The sequence below is a fragment of the Heterodontus francisci genome, chromosome 27 (assembly GCF_036365525.1).
Source record: "Heterodontus francisci isolate sHetFra1 chromosome 27, sHetFra1.hap1, whole genome shotgun sequence".
Taxonomy (NCBI): Eukaryota; Metazoa; Chordata; class Chondrichthyes; order Heterodontiformes; family Heterodontidae; genus Heterodontus; species Heterodontus francisci.
Genome location: NC_090397.1, coordinates 49,726,431 through 49,742,360, shown reverse-complemented (window position 1 = coordinate 49,742,360; position 15,930 = coordinate 49,726,431). Strand labels below are relative to the sequence as shown.

The window sequence follows — 15,930 nt, the reverse complement described above, 5'->3', positions numbered from 1 at the left end:
TAACCTACCCTGCTCTAAGAAGAACAATCTCAGCTTCTCTATTACATTTATGTAACTGAAATCCCTCATCCCTGAACCATTCTAGTAAATCTCCATGACTGGGGGAGGGGGTAATCCCAAAGTGCGGGAGTCCCGAGGTTTCCTTGTGGGGTGAGGAGGGCACTCCTGCTCCTCCTGGTCAACAAGGTATCTACAAAAGTTTAAAACTAGCATTTACTGGGTCTCATGCCCACGATCCTCACCGCTCTAAGCCTTGGCTAAAGTGTTTGCAACTGTGTGATCTTTAGTTGGGTCGATGGTTATAATGGTGGGCATGTTCCGATTACATTATTGGGGAGCAATCATGCTGTTTAAACTAGGCCCACATTCCCCTGGGACTGGTGTTCATCCAGTGCCCAATTTCAGGTGAGCTGCAATGATTGGCGGTTGGGAACGAATGGGGAATGTGGTACAAAAAACTGCCCCCATCCTAAACCCCTGCTCCACCTGTACTATTAGTGCCAGGAGGGGACAGGGGTGAAAAAAGCCCCATGTGATTCAAACACTGGCAGCTTGATGAGACAGTCACATGACCCAGTGAAACAGAAGATGACTGGCAGCCTATGTGTTTACAGAGATCAATAGTTGGCAAAAGGCCCTGAATTCTCCTTCATGAAGCTATCCTAGGTTAAAAGGGAGCAGCAAAATAATCGACGAGCCAATTGTCACATATTTGCATTGTGGTGAAAATCAGACCAATTATTTCTTCTTCAAACACTGCCAGGTGTGGGTAACACGGACAACAACATTGTATCCATACAGCTGGCTCTTTTATCACAAAGAAATGAGTCACACAGAACCATTTTATGAAAATGAGCTGTTGTTTGTACAATGGATAAAGATCCATTGGCACTTGAGCAGAGCTCATCTCCAGAACAAACACTGTGAGCTCAAATTCTCACATGTTTCGCTTCACCCCTTCTTCTCCCGCTATGAAACTTTCACACTTTAGTGTAGAAATAACTGTGGGTTTATCAGATTAATAAAAGAAAGACTTTCACAACCTCAGGCTTCCCCTTTTACAGCCAACTTTTCTTCTACTTTCATATGGTAGTAGCAAAGAACAAATCATATCAATATCTAAGTCAGATATCCAGGACAAAGCCTCCGGTGTAACAGCGTGGATATCTTGTATTTTGCCTGTGAAATTCCTCTGAGGACAGTGTTTGATGATGTTCTTCAGGGTCTGATTGGTAGCTCTGCAGTCACATGATGGGGATGTCTTAATCTTCCATCTATGGAGAAGGTGGTAGCATTGACCATAACCAGTTCTGAGGCAGTTGATGATTGGCCGTTGTTTGTGAGGAAGGTTTGATTTTACAGCTGGTACTGTGGGGTCCTCTATAAGGAATCCATTTGGTACATCGCAGTTCTCCCAAGTATTACAACATCAGACGTCAAGGCGGAGAAGAGAGCGATGAAGAGCTTTGACAACAGTCCAAAATGGCCTTCTAGATTACCTAACATCATTGTGGGAATATCATCGCCACAAGGACTGAGCAGTTCAATAAAAGGCCCAACAACAACTTGTATTTATTTTGGACTTTAATATAACAACATGTCCCTAGGTGCTTCACAGAGGCATTATAAAACACAACATTGACACTAAGACACATCAGGAGATATCAGGTCAGATAACAAATGCTGCGTCAAAGAGATAGGTTTTAAGGAGTGTCTTAATGGAGGAAAGTGAAGAGGTGAGACGGAAAAGTGTAGGGAGGGAATTCCAGAACTCTGAGCCGATGCAGCTGAAGGCAAAGCCACCAATGTTGGAGTGATTAAAATTGGGAATGCTCATGAGACTATTATTAATGGAGCACAGATATCTCAGAGGACTGTAGGGCCAGAGGAGATTGCAGAGAGAGAGCAGTGAGGCTCTGGGGGGATTTGAAAACAAGGATGAAGATCTTAAAATTGCAAGTTGGAATGAGTACTAAATGTGGCTTCACCTGCAATGCTCAGATTCTGGGAACAAGTTAAATGTGTGTTCCCTTCCACGATCGGGAATTGTATCTGGAATTTCAGTTCCAGTTCCAGCCATTCCCCTCACACAATCTATGGGCAGACGTGATGTGCCTTAAAGCAGTGGCTGAAGATTTCAAAGATTCTACACCCTCTGTATCAGAACAAGTGAGAACTGAGGAGTGTAAGTAACTTTCTGTCTTGTCTCATTCAGTTAGTCAGTGATGTCGCCCTCTTCAGCTGTGCCCTGTTCAGGAACATTAGAGTGTGGAGATTTTACAGGATGTTCAATTGCTGCTTTCAACCAATCACACAAGAAAGGTAAAAGGCTGAAATTACTGTTGTTGAGATTATTGGGACAAATGTTTACCATGTTTCTCTATCCATAATTTTAACATAGCAAATAATCTGTTTATTTTAAATGGGTCAAGACCTCTATTACAACAGTGTATGATGGAGTGTGACAGGAACAGGTCCAGTGTCTGTCTTGCTGATATAACCAAGAGTTATTTTAGCATGAAACTCTGAAGGGCTTTTAGTGGGAGCACGTGCAAAGGGACTTCTTTGACACCTCAATTATTTCATCCCTATTTCCAGGGAATACAAACTTAGTTAATCTTTCCTCATAGTTTCATCTTATTAGCCCGGTATCATTCTGGTGAGTCTGTAGATTCGAACAAAATGTTTCACTTCACACTTCTCTGTGTTAAATTTCGTCTGCATGTTTCTTCCCATTTCACAAATCTGTCTCTGAGATCCTGAACTATTCTGTAGACCCAGGTCCAGCAGGACGTGGAAGAGGAAGAGGAAGTGGAGAGACAAGATGCAAATACCGAGATGCTCCTGCTACACAAGGAGGTTGCCAGGGCTGGCGCAGGATGCAAAGGTCTTGTGAGGATGTCATGAATGTCAGCTGATTCTAGGAGGTTTTAATTGAGCCTCTCTGACCCAGGATCAATGGCATGGTATGGAACTTACTCTGAGGTACCTGTGCTAACACTTCTATGGAGGATGCAGCCTGGAATATGTAACCTCTTGCTGCCAATGAAGGATGCACATCTGCACAGAGGTTTCACTGTCACCTTAGAGGAGCCCTTGGTCTCCTTCATCACCTCAAACCTCTTTTCTTGTCCTGCCATCAAAAAAAGGATTCTCACATGTCTGGCTTCACGTGTCAATACTTACATGGTGTTCCAAAAGGAAAACTATGCACAGTTACAGAAAGTAGACACCCAAGTGACCAGAGAATGAGTATTGTGTACAGTTCTGGGCGCAGCTCCTCAGAAAGGAAATATTTACCTTGGAAGGGATACAGTGCAGAATCACAAGAATGGTACCTGGGCTCCAAAGATTAAATTATGGGGAGAATATACATAAACATGAATTGTATTCCCTGGAATATAGTAGTTTAAGGGGTGATTTGATTGCAGCTTTAGGATTTTGAAAGGAATTGAGAGTGTAGATAGAGAAAAGATTTTTTCACTGGTGAGGGAGTCTTGGACTAGTACACATATCCTTAAAATCAGAGCCAGACCATTCAGGAGGGAAGTTAGGAAACATTTCTTCATGCAAAGGGTAGTAGAAATGTGTAACTCTCTCTGGCAAAAAGCAACAGATGCTAGCACAATTAATAATTTTGAATCTGAGATTGATAAATTTTGCTATAGCCAAAGGTATTGAGGGACATGGAGCCAAGGTAGGTAATGGAGTTTGTATACAGATCAGCCAAGATCACACTGAATGGCAGAACAGCCCCAAATGGCTGAATGGCCTATTCCTGTTCCCAATATCATAATTAGAGTTTCTACAATTTCCTCACCTATTTCTTTCAATATCCTGAGCTGGAAACCATTAGGTCCAGCTGATTTTTTTAACACCAGTCTCATTCTTTTTTCCATTGCCATTTTTTACTTCTATTCGATCTAGTCAGTTGATCCCATTGATTTATTTTTAGTTTTATCCATATCTCTGGTACTTTATCCTCATCCTCCACCGTAAAGACTGATAAAAGTGAATATTTTGCAATAAAAACAGGAAGTGCTGGAAATACTCTGCAGGTCAGGCAGCATCTGTGAAGAGAGAAGCAGAGTTAGTGTTTCAGTTCTGTGACCTTTCATCAGTTCTGAACTACTCGACAACACTTCTTTACACCCTGCCTCTTGTCAGAACTCTATTCATTTCACCCAGTTTCTCCATCTCCGACACATCCGCTTTGATTATGCAACCTTCCTCAACAGTGCCTCTGATATGTCTTCCTTTTTCCTCAATCAAGGATTTCCATGGTTGACAGGCCCTTCAACCATGTCCGGCCCATTTCCCACACTTCTGCCCTCACCCTTTCCCCTCAGTCCCAGAACTGTGACAGGGTTCGCCTTGTCCTCACTTTCCACCCCACCAGCCTCCACATCCATGGGATCATCCTTCACCATTTATGCCACCTCCAGCGTGATGCCACCACCAAACACATCTTCCCTTTCCATTCTCTGTCAGCATTCCGAAGGGATCGTTCCCTCCACGATGCCGTGGTCCGCTCCTCCATTACCCCCGACACCTCATCCCTTCCCACGGCGCCTTCCCATGCAATCGCAGGAGGTGTAATACTTTCCCTTTAACCTCCTCCCTCCTCACTAGCCAAGGCCCCAAACCTCTCCTTTCAGGTGAAGCAGTGATTTACTTGTACTTCTTTCAATTTAGTATACTGCATTTGCTGCTCACAATGTGGTCTCCTCTACATTGGGGAGACCAAACGTAGATTGGGTGATCGTTTTGCTGAACTCCTCCACTCAGTCCAAAAGCATGACCCCGAACTTCTGGTTGCTTGGCATTTCAATACTCACCCCTGCTCTCATGCCAACATTTCTGTCTTTGGTCCGCTCAGTGTTCCTGTGAACATCAATGCAAGCTCGAGGAACAGCACCTGATCTTTTGATTAGACACTCTCCAGCCTTACGGACTGAACATTGAATTCAATAACTTCAGAGCATGACTTGCCTTTTTTTAAATACTTTATTTGTAAACCATGTGCCTGCTTTTCATGTCGTCAGAACTGCTCATTATTCCACTATTAACACTCTCTCTGGATTAATGCTTTGTCTTTCACCACAAGCATTTACACACGCTTTGCCTTTGTCCCAGGACAGCTTTATTATTTAATCTCCCTCTGCCCTATCAAACACTTTCCCCTTTTTTTCTCTTGCCCATTCCCCTCCCCTTCACTTGCTTAAAACCTAACTATTTTCTAACCTTTGCCAGTTCTGATGAAAGGTCACAGATCTGAAATGTTAACTTTGCTTCTCTCTCCATAGACACTGCCAGAACTGCTGAGTATTTCCAGCACTTTTTGTTTTGTTGCTGCTGGTTTAGAGATTGCTTTGTTTTAGTCCCTGGACAAACATCAAGCTGTTCCATTATCTTGCCATCCTTCAATCTTCTGAATAGATATTTATCCAACTTCTTTTCTAAAGTGGTCCTGTTCTTTAAAAAGGGGTAACAATTTGAATGTAGCCAGAGCATACAGGAGACTCTCCGCCATAGTGAGAAAGAAGGGAATAGATTGGGTTCAGACCTATTCCAAAAGGGATTGGATTGTTCTATATAAAAATTCTCATTTTTTGAGTAATATTCCATTATTTTGGGGTTCTTAATCTCAAATATAATGGTCACCAAATCCTAAATGTTCTCCTTCAAGATATTAACTAAGTTCTAATATAATAAATGCATTTTCTTGTAGGCTGATTAATGGCATGAAGAACTGTGACAGGAGTTTCAATTACTTATCGAGCAGTTACAGTGCCACTTTATACACTCTTGTGTAACACACAGAACATTCCTGTGGTTTCAAGCCCCTCCTATTCTGAGCTACAAGTGATTCGTGAATTTGACATAATTAAATGTCCAGCCAATTGGATCTGATTTCAATAGTTCCAATTGCACAGTCTCCTATATATGTGTGTGCAGCAGCGTTTGTAACCTCATTACAGAGGACAACTTGGAAAGACAGACAGACAGACAGACAGACAGAGGTGTGAAGGAATGAAGCAAGGAAGGAATGAGAGCAGGAAATCTCCACCTTTAACTTGAAATCTTGACACTAATGTTGAATCTTTTTGTTGTGTTTCAGGTTTGAGGAAAGGCTCTTCACTGCAGACATGATGCTGGTGATGGCTTTGGTGTTGAGTGCGTTGCTTGTCAATGAAGTGGCAGGTAGGGTCAAGTGATTCTATTAGCTCTCGAAATCAATTACTGCTCACAATGATTAGATAAATAAAGATCAGAAATAGCAACATAGGCAGTGTATTGGGAGTGTAGAATATGGGAATTTGTGGACAGTAAGAGAATAATAATCAGGGAGATTTTACGTATCCACAAATAAATTGTCAAGAAGGGGTAGTGAAAGGGGTAAAGAGAGTTGAGTTATTACAGTGAGGACTCCTTTCTTACCCAATCTATAAGAAACCTAACAAGAGAGTGATCATGCTGGATCTATTGATGGGAAATGAACCAGAGCAGATATGAGATGTAAGTGTAGCATCTAGGCTTTAGCAATCACATCATAATAAGGTTTAGGATAATGATTGAGACAGACCTAAGTAAGACAAAGACCATTGTCAGATTGAAAAAAATTAAATATGAAAGAAGCAGATGGTAGTAGATGCAGTGGAAACAAGAAGCATATTTATGAAGAGAAAAAACAGTAGTTGGAAATATTTATTAAAATGTTAATAGAGCTTAGGAGGGAGATATTCCTCTTTAACAAAAAAGGACAAATGAACCAATAATGAAACGCCATAGATGAATTAAGAGATCAGGGTAAAATTGAATCTAAAGAAAAAGGCAAGCACTAAGTACATGGACAGCAAAGGAGAGGATATCAAAAGGGAATATGAAGAGGTTAGGAAAGAAGTAAAATTAAAGAGGAACTAAGAGATTAAATTATCAAGAATGTAAGAAGTAATAGTAAAGTATTCTACAGAACCAACAACAAAAGAAAACTTAAATAAAAACAAGAAATGCAGGAAATACTCAGCAGGTCTGGCAGCATCTGTGGAAACAGAAGCAGAGTTAACGTTTCGGGTCAGTGACCCTTCCTCGGAACAGGCAAATATTAGAAATGTCAAAGGTTATAAGAAAGTGAGGCGGGGGTGGGGCAAGAGATAACAAAGGATAAGGTGTAGATTGGACAAGGCCACATAGCTGACCAAAAGGTCATGGAGGAAAGACAAACAATATGTTAATGGTGTGTTGAAAGACAAAGCATTAGTACAGATAGGGTATTAACGGACTGAAGATTGAACAGCAGCAAATACAAACATGAGAAAAAACAGTGGGTAAGCAAACTGAACAAACTAAGATGAAATGAAATAAACATGAAAAAAAAATTGTAAAAAATGTAAAAAAGAAAAAAATAACTAAAAATAAAAGTAAAATGGAGGGCCCGTCATGCTCTGAAATTATTGAACTCAATGTTCAGTCCAGCAGGCTGTAGCATGCCTAATCGGTAAATAAGATGCTATTCCTCAAGCTTGTGTTGATGTTCACTGGAACACTGCAGCAAGCCCAGGATAGAGATGTGAGCATGAGAGCAGGGGGGAGTGTTGAAATGGCAAGCAACCGGAAGCTCAGGGTCCTGCTTGCGGACTGAGCGGAGGTGTTCCGCAAAGCGGTCACCCAGTCTACGTTTGGTCTCCCCAATGTAGAGGAGACCACATTGTGAGCAGCGAATACAGTATACTACATTGAAAGAAGTACAAGTAAATCGCTGCTTCACTTGAAAGTAGTGTTTGGGGCCTGGGATAGTGAGGAGAGAGGAGGTAAATGGACAGGTATTACACCTCCTGCGATTGCAGGGGAAGGTGCCATGGGAAGGGGACGAGGTGGTGGGGGTAATGGAGGAGTGGACCAGGGTGTCGTGGAGGGAACAATCCCTTTGGAATGCTGACAGGGGAAGGGAGGGGAAGATGTGTTTGGTAGTGGCATCACGCTGGAGGTGGCAGAAATGGCGGAGGATGATCCTTTGGATATGGAGGCTGATGGGGTGAAAAGTGAGGACAAGGGGAACCCTGTCACGGTTCTGGGAAGGAGGGGAAGGGGTGAGGGTAGAAGTGTGGGAAATGGGCCGGACACGGTTGAGGGCCCTTTCAACAACAGTGGGGGGAATCCTCGGTTGAGGAAAAAGGAAGTCATATCAGAAGCACTGTCATGGAAGATAGCATCATCAAAGCAGATGTGTCGGAGACGGAGAAACTGGGAGAATGGAATGGATTTCTTACAGGAGGTAGGGTGTGAAGAAGTGTAGTCGAGGTAGCTGTGGAGTCGATGGGCTTACAATGGATATTAGTAGACAACCTATCCCCAGAGATGGAGACAGAGAAGTCGAAAAGAAAACTTAAGATAGGGATAGGGCCAGTAAGGGATGCACAAGATAATGACAGTGAAATGGCAGTAAAATTGAATAGTCACTTTGCCTCAGATGTTACCAGGGTGACTTACAAGATGGTCATGACATTAGACGAAGAAATTAATCAGCATATCGAGATATTTAAGATAGAAAAGAGGGACATAAGTGACAAACTAGTCAAACTTAGAGGATAAGACCTCTGATTGAGATGGATTGCATCTCTACATATTAAAAGAGCTAGGGAAGAAATAGCAGAGGCATTATTATGTACATGTTTTGAAAAACTCCGAAACAGAAATAGTACCATTCCAGAGGAACTTGCTGCCACATGGAGTGGTTTAGGCAAGTAGCATAAGTGAATTTCAGGGAAAGCTAGATAAACACATGGGAGAAAAGATTAGAAGGACATGCTGAAAGGGTGAGATGAAGTAAACAGAATGGGAGGAGACTTGTATGAAGCATAAAAATTGGCATTGAGTAGTTGGGCAAATAATCTGTATCTGTGTGGTGTGAAACAGGGCTGTGTTCTCGCACCCACACTTTTTGGGATTTTCTTCTCCCTGCTGCTTTCACATGCGTTCAAATCCTCTGAAGAAGGAATTTTCCTCCACACAAGATCAGGGGGCAGGTTGTTCAACCTTGCCCGTCTAAGAGCGAAGTCCAAAGTACGGAAAGTCCTCATCAGAGAACTCCTCTTTGCTGACGATGCTGCTTTAACATCTCACACTGAAGAATGCCTGCAGAGTCTCATCGACAGGTTTGCGTCTGCCTGCAATGAATTTGGCCTAACCATCAGCCTCAAGAAAACGAACATCATGGGGCAGGATGTCAGAAATGCTCCATCCATCAATATTGGCGACACGCTCTGGAAGTGGTTCAAGAGTTCACCTACCTAGGCTCAACTATCACCAGTAACCTGTCTCTAGATGCAGAAATCAACAAGCGCATGGGTAAGGCTTCCACTGCTATGTTCAGACTGGCCAAGAGAGTGTGGGAAAATGGCGCACTGACACGGAACACAAAAGTCCGAGTGTATCAGGCCTGTGTCCTCAGTACCTTGCTCTACGGCAGCGAGGCCTGGACAACGTATGCCAGCCAAGAGCGACGTCTCAATTCATTCCATCTTCGCTGCCTTCGGAGAATACTTGGCATCAGGTGGCAGGACTATATCTCCAACACAGAAGTCCTTGAAGCGGCCAACATCCCCAGCTTATACACACTACTGAGTCAGCGGCGCTTGAGATGGCTTGGCCATGTGAGCCGCATGGAAGATGGCAGGATCCCCAAAGACACATTGTACAGCGAGCTCGCCACTGGTATCAGACCCACCGGCCGTCCATGTCTCCGTTATAAAGACGTCTGCAAACGCGACATGAAATCGTGTGACATTGATCACAAGTCGTGGGAGTCAGTTGCCAGCATTCGCCAGAGCTGGCGGGCAGCCATAAAGACAGGGCTAAATTGTGGCGAGTCGAAGAGACTTAGTAGTTGGCAGGAAAAAAGACAGAGGCGCAAGGGGAGAGCCAACTGTGCAACAGCCCCAACAAACAAATTTCTCTGCAGCACCTGTGGAAGAGCCTGTTACTCCAGAATTGGCCTTTATAGCCACTCCAGGCGCTGCATCACAAACCACTGACCACCTCCAGGCGCGTATCCATTGTCTCTCGAGATAAGGAGGCCCAAAAGAGTGCTGTAATTACTATTTAATTCACTATGAACAAGCCTGGTGTATGAGGACAGCTTAGTGCAGTAAGGTGAAAAGCCCTGCTTCTGTACAGGCCCCACCACCCGTGTACCCATCAGAAATAGACTGAAAGTTTGGGGATTTGCTGTTGTGATTATTGAAGCTTGTTTTAATCTAATTCCCTTAAACTGCAACGAATGTTCTGAATGGAACAACAGAGAACAAGAAAGTGGGGACAGAAACTGATAAGGATTTGGACTTGAATCAGGCGTTTGAGAAACGTACCATCCTTGAGAAAGGACCTTGTGCCGCTGATTGGTTTTATTTTCCTTATCTCTCCTCCTGTTACAATGTCTTCTCCATTGAAAAGACTTGGATAGAAGCTGAGGTAAGTCTCTGAAGTTTCCACTGTAAGTTATTGGGTTTGTTTCTCAGTGTTTCTAAATGTGACCAGACACAGAGAATGAAAGAACATTCTGATTTGTATCTGGACAGTTCCGACTGACTCAGTATGTTCCATCACCTGGGTAACATGGTCTACATTGTATTCTACATTAAACACTGAGGACACTGAACTGTGACATTGAATCCGACAGACAAGAGACCAGGTTCATCCATCAACAGTAGTGAGGGTGTTATAACTGGTGTGAGTGGGTAGGATTTTATCCTGCCCTTGGAGACAGGAATGGAGGTGGGGTGATGGGATCACACAAAATGGCAAGGGGCAGCATTGCACAGCATGCCCAAAGTTGTTCTGGCCCCCTGCCATTTTGTCTGTGGCAGGGGAGGCTGAGGATGGCCTTCCTATCCCAGGCCAACTGAGGGCCTTAAGTGGCCACCTAAGGGAAACCTCCTGCCACCACTCTAATTTTATTGAAAGAGGAGGGGCCTGCCGGCGCATGGAGGCACCCAGGTGAGACCTGGCAGCTGCCTAACGGCTGGTGTGGGAGTCCCTCCTCTTGGTCAATCCATGGCCCACAGATGGCTAACCCTGGCAGTGATGACCCCTCCGTCTTGTGGCAAGATTCCGCCCCCCCCTCACCAACTACTCTTCTTCCGCCTGCTACCAACTCTCCCAACCTCATCGCTGGGTTATACCTGACTGGTCTAGGCAACCCCCAACCCCAATTACCTGTGTCCTGGGGTCTCCTCCATTTTTACCACTGTAGGCCTCCTGCAACACTGGCAGTGGCCACTGTTCCCAGTGGCTCTGCTGGTATTGTTGAGCTGCCAGCCCTCCGATTGGCCAGCAGCTATGGAGGTGTGAGCTTGTCCCTTAAAGGGATAGTGTCCCCGACAGTGGGCAGTTAATTCACTGCCCATTGTGAAATTGCAATGGGGGCCTGAAAGAGAGCAGAGGTGGGTGGCCCTCACCTTCAGGCCTCCCACCAGGACCCTCATTGCCAGAATAAAATCAGGCTCAGTGTCTCTGGATTAGGAAAGAGTAAAATCAACAAAAGTTCCTGATCCTGATCACCATCCAGTGAAAATTTCTGCATTAGTCTGCCTTTTGCGAAAGGAATAACTGCACAGATCAGCACTCAATGTCATTAGGGAGTAAATTGGAGTAACTTGCAGCAGCGTCACAGGTGCCGTTAAATGCAGAAATATGGAAGTTGCTCTCTTATTTGCCCTGCTTCCCTACAAGGTTTGCTACCAGCACCAGCACATTTTTTACCTTTGGCTTTTATTTCACTTTCGTTTCCTCTTAATATAAATGGTTCCATGTTGAATTAAATATTTTAATAGACACTTCTTGCTTTAGTGTCTGTGGTTCCAATCTTTACTCGGCCAGGATTTCCAAGCAATGGCGAAGGCTTCTGACCATAAGTCTGGGTTTTCCTGAACGCTGTAGAGTTGTAATTGCACAGTATATGTGTTTTCTATTTTTAATTGGATCACTGCCTGGAAGCCAGCCTGATTAAAAGGCTTGTCTCCCTGTCAGGTGGAGAACTGCAGCAGAGGCTCCTGCCCAGGCACGGGTAGTGTTCCTGCTGCTGCAGGGCAGATTGCAGGGGGTGGGGGTGGGGATACAACATAGTCTGGAGGGTTAGGGTGATCACAGGGACAGATGGGGGGGTGGGGTGGGAATTGTGGGGGTGTTGGGGAATGGAGGGTCGTCAGTAATCGGGGCCATGTTGGTGATCGTGAGGAGGGAAAGAGGTGAGCATGGGGGTGCCCAGAAGGAAGCACTCCTGCTCCTGGCCCACAAACAGTGCTGGAAAAACACTTTGTCCATGCAACTGCCTTCATTTCTGTTTAGCTGCCAGATTTCCGAGACCTAGGAAACCCAGTCGGCCAGGATTAAACCTGAAAAAGACAAAATGTGAGGCATGCAGCCTCATTAAAATATTTAAATGAGCAACCTGCCTCCTGGGAGCAGGTTGTTTGCCCATTCACCTTCCCCCATTTCTTCCCACCACACCCCTCCCCCACTCCACTGAAAACTGGAAGTTACGGGATTGAGGATGATTGGGTTCTTGTTTGAAATTTTAAGAATTAACATCTCACTTGGGCCAAACCCACCTGCTTTTGGAGCTAAATTTCCCTTTAGTGTCTTAGTGAGGATTCTTCACTCTGATTGGTTGAAAAGCCATGCTGCTGCTTGTCCTGATCCCACATGTCCTCGATCCTGGGTAGAGGGTGCCATGCTGAAATCGATCTCTCACAACTAAGTTGCAGCTTAAAAGCCCATGAAAAATCAGTGAGCAGCTGTAAATGTGATGAAAGGTGAGCAGCGTTCCTTCACCACTGACTGCAAAACCCTGGCCATTGTGTGGAAGTTTGGTTGGGACAGGATTGGGCTCCGGATCCTGCTCCTCAGATCAAAAGTGACCAGATCCATTTAAAGGATCTGCTGCCTGGCTATTTAAAGAGCGGGTAGTGTTTAAAAACCCAACACTGTAATCGTTCAGCTAAGAGTTCAGGTATTTTCAAAAGCCTACACAAGCATCCAGGGTTTGATTCATCTTGTTAATTGAAAATGTACATTGAATGGTCAGTAATGTCTCCCCAGGTCACTAATTGAATGGGGCAGTAATGGATTTGTTGAAGGCAAATTGTGTCCAACACATTCGATTGAGTTCTTTGTTGCAGAGAAAGTTGATAAGGGCAGTGCAGTTGCTGTTATCTACATGGAATTCCAGAACAACTTGGATATAGTACCGCTTAATAGACATGTTAGCAAATTTGAAGCCGGTGGGATTAAAGGATCAGTGACAGTGGGGACATGAAATTGGCTAAGGGCAGAAAGCAGAGGGTAGTCAGGAACAGGTAATTTTTCAGTCCAGAAGGGGTCATTGTTGGAACCATTGACGTGTATTAATGACCTGGTCTTGGGTATAATTTCAAAGTTTGCAGATAATATGGAACTCGGAAATGTAGTAAACAATGTGGAGGATGGTAGCAGACTTCAAGACTGGTGAAATGGGCAGTCATATGGCTGATGATATTTAATGCGGAGAAATGTGAAGTGATGCATTTTGGAAGGAAGAATGGGTGCAATATAAATTAAATCATACAATTTGAAAGGGAGGAGAGGAACAGATAATGTTTCGCATACACAGATCTTTGAAAGTGGCAAGGCAAGTTATTAAGACTGTTAAAATGACTTACGGGAGGCATAGAGCACCAAAGGAAGGAAATGATGTTCATGTTTTATAAATCACTGGTTAGGCCTCAGTTGGAGTATTGTGTCCAGTTCTGGGCTGCGCTTTGGAAAGGATGTCAAGGCCATGAAGTGGATGCAGAGATTTACTAGAATAGTGCCAGAGATTAGGGACTTTAGTTATGTGGCGAGACTAGAGAAGATGGGATTATTCTGCTTGGAGCAGAGAAGATTCAAGGAAGATTTAATAGAGGTGTTCAAAATCTTGGGGGTTTTGATCGAGGACAAGAATAAACTGCTTGTAGTAGCAAAAGTATCTGTAACTGGAGGACACAGATTTCATGTCATTGGGAAAAGAACCAGAAGGGAGATGAGGAGAAATGTTTTGCACAGTGAGCTATGATCTGGAATGGATGCTTTGAATGTGTTGTGGAGAAATTTCAAAAGGGAATTGGATAAATTCTTGAAAAAAACACAATTTGCAGAGTGATGGAGAAAGGACAGCAGAGTGGGACTATTTGGACAGTATAACATGATGGGCCAAAAGGCCTCCTTCTGTGCTGTATGATTCTATGATTTTACAACAGAGAATGTTTTAACACTAAATACATTACAGGGAACAACAAACTGAATATGCTCAATATAAAAAGGTAATGGGCAACATATGATCTGTTTTTAATTTTGATTTCAAGCTGCACTGCCAGGCTTCAGGTGGCCATCTTGCCTCCATACACTGGGAGGAACAGAACAAATTCATTCGTCAGGTGGCTGCGGCTAAAAATCAACAAAATAATTTCATTTGGGTCGGCTTGAGTGACATTCACAAGGTAATGTCGTCTGACTTATTGCATCACAAATTTTGTTCTAGCAGAAATATATCTTTTTAAATAATGGAATTATTTCTCTCCCTCAGGTGCGGACTTTCCTTTGGACTGATGGATCTACATATGATTTCAGAAACTGGGATGAGAATCAGCCCGATGATTATCAGGGGAATGAGAAATGTGTGCATATGAATCATGGTTAGTTGATGCAGTGAAGTGTAATAGAAACAGTTTTATTGGAAATTAGTTCCAGGCAAATGGACAGATTGACTGAGATTCTAAATGGATTCAGTGTGGCTGAGCTTTAGATTTCAAAAGGGCTCCACTTGCTGCCCAGTTTGCAGCTAGTTCTGGGTTAAACTGTTCACTGCAGGAAAGTACATATGCCTTACACTGCAGATAGAGGAATATACACTGCATATAACATGGCAGATGGAGGAACCGACATTGGGCTGAATTTTATTGAGCTCCCGATGTCGGGATCCATGGCAGGGGGGCCGGAAGACCGTATCGGCAGCATCCCACCATGGAGCCTGATGCTGGGAGTGCTGGGCCCAATTTTCCTGGCAGCGGCGAGGCTCGATGGCGACCCCCCCCAGCCACTCAGCGGTTGGACCCGACTTTAAATATTTAAGGAGTATGAATACATTTAAATGCAATTCCCCAGAACTTACCGGCTGTCCACGTTCTTGTGTGGGGTGGCCGGCACTCACACGCCTTCATTTTTCCGTCCAGGGAAAGATGGCAAAACCAAGGAGGGGAAGGGGAAACTTAGAATTTTTAGTGTAGTCAGTGCGGTAGGTTGGGGGGCAGGGGGGTCCAATAACCATGTGTAATGTAGGGAAGGGGGGCAATGGTATGACCTCTGCACTTTGAACCATTTATTGGGGGGGAGGGTGGTTTGTGGAGAGGTCAAATCATCAATCTAAGTGTTTTGCGGGAGGCAGGGGGAAGAGGGAATCAATTTTATCCAGGTTTTTTGGGGGGTAAAGGGTGACACTTTATTTGCAGGCTCCACCAACTTCCCACCATGACTCCCAGCCACAGACCCCGTGTCCTGGTACTTACACCACCGAAGCTGGGCTCCTACTGAGCTGGAATGGGAATGGGAAGAGACTTTGTGTTTCTCAAGTACTTTGAGCACTTTGAAAAATATTGATAAGGAAAAGAGCTTCTGAACTTTAGAGGCCATTCCTGTCTGTGAGAAATAGCTTTTGATGAAGTGGGGGTGGGATTCCCCATAGGGTTTATCCGTAATGAAAAGCTCTATTATTCACTGTTTCAGTCACAGTGGGTGCCTCAGTGGTAGCTCTTATACCTCTGATTCAGAAGCTCATAGGTCGAAACTTCGAACCGGAAACTTGAGTACGCAATCCATGCTGACGTCTTAGTGTAGCATTGAGGGAGTGTGGCACTG

General features: G+C 44.1%; 1 protein-coding gene across 1 annotated transcript; it reads left to right on the top strand.

Moving 5' to 3' along the window:
* Positions 1–870: 870 nt before the first annotated feature.
* LOC137384943 (C-type lectin Cal-like) lies at positions 871–14,716 on the top strand. The gene is made up of 5 exons (XM_068059653.1): positions 871–923; positions 6,122–6,204; positions 10,301–10,470; positions 14,382–14,516; positions 14,603–14,716. Exons 1-5 carry the CDS (start codon positions 871–873, stop codon positions 14,714–14,716), a joined length of 555 nt encoding a protein of 184 aa, XP_067915754.1.
* Positions 14,717–15,930: the final 1,214 nt, after the last annotated feature.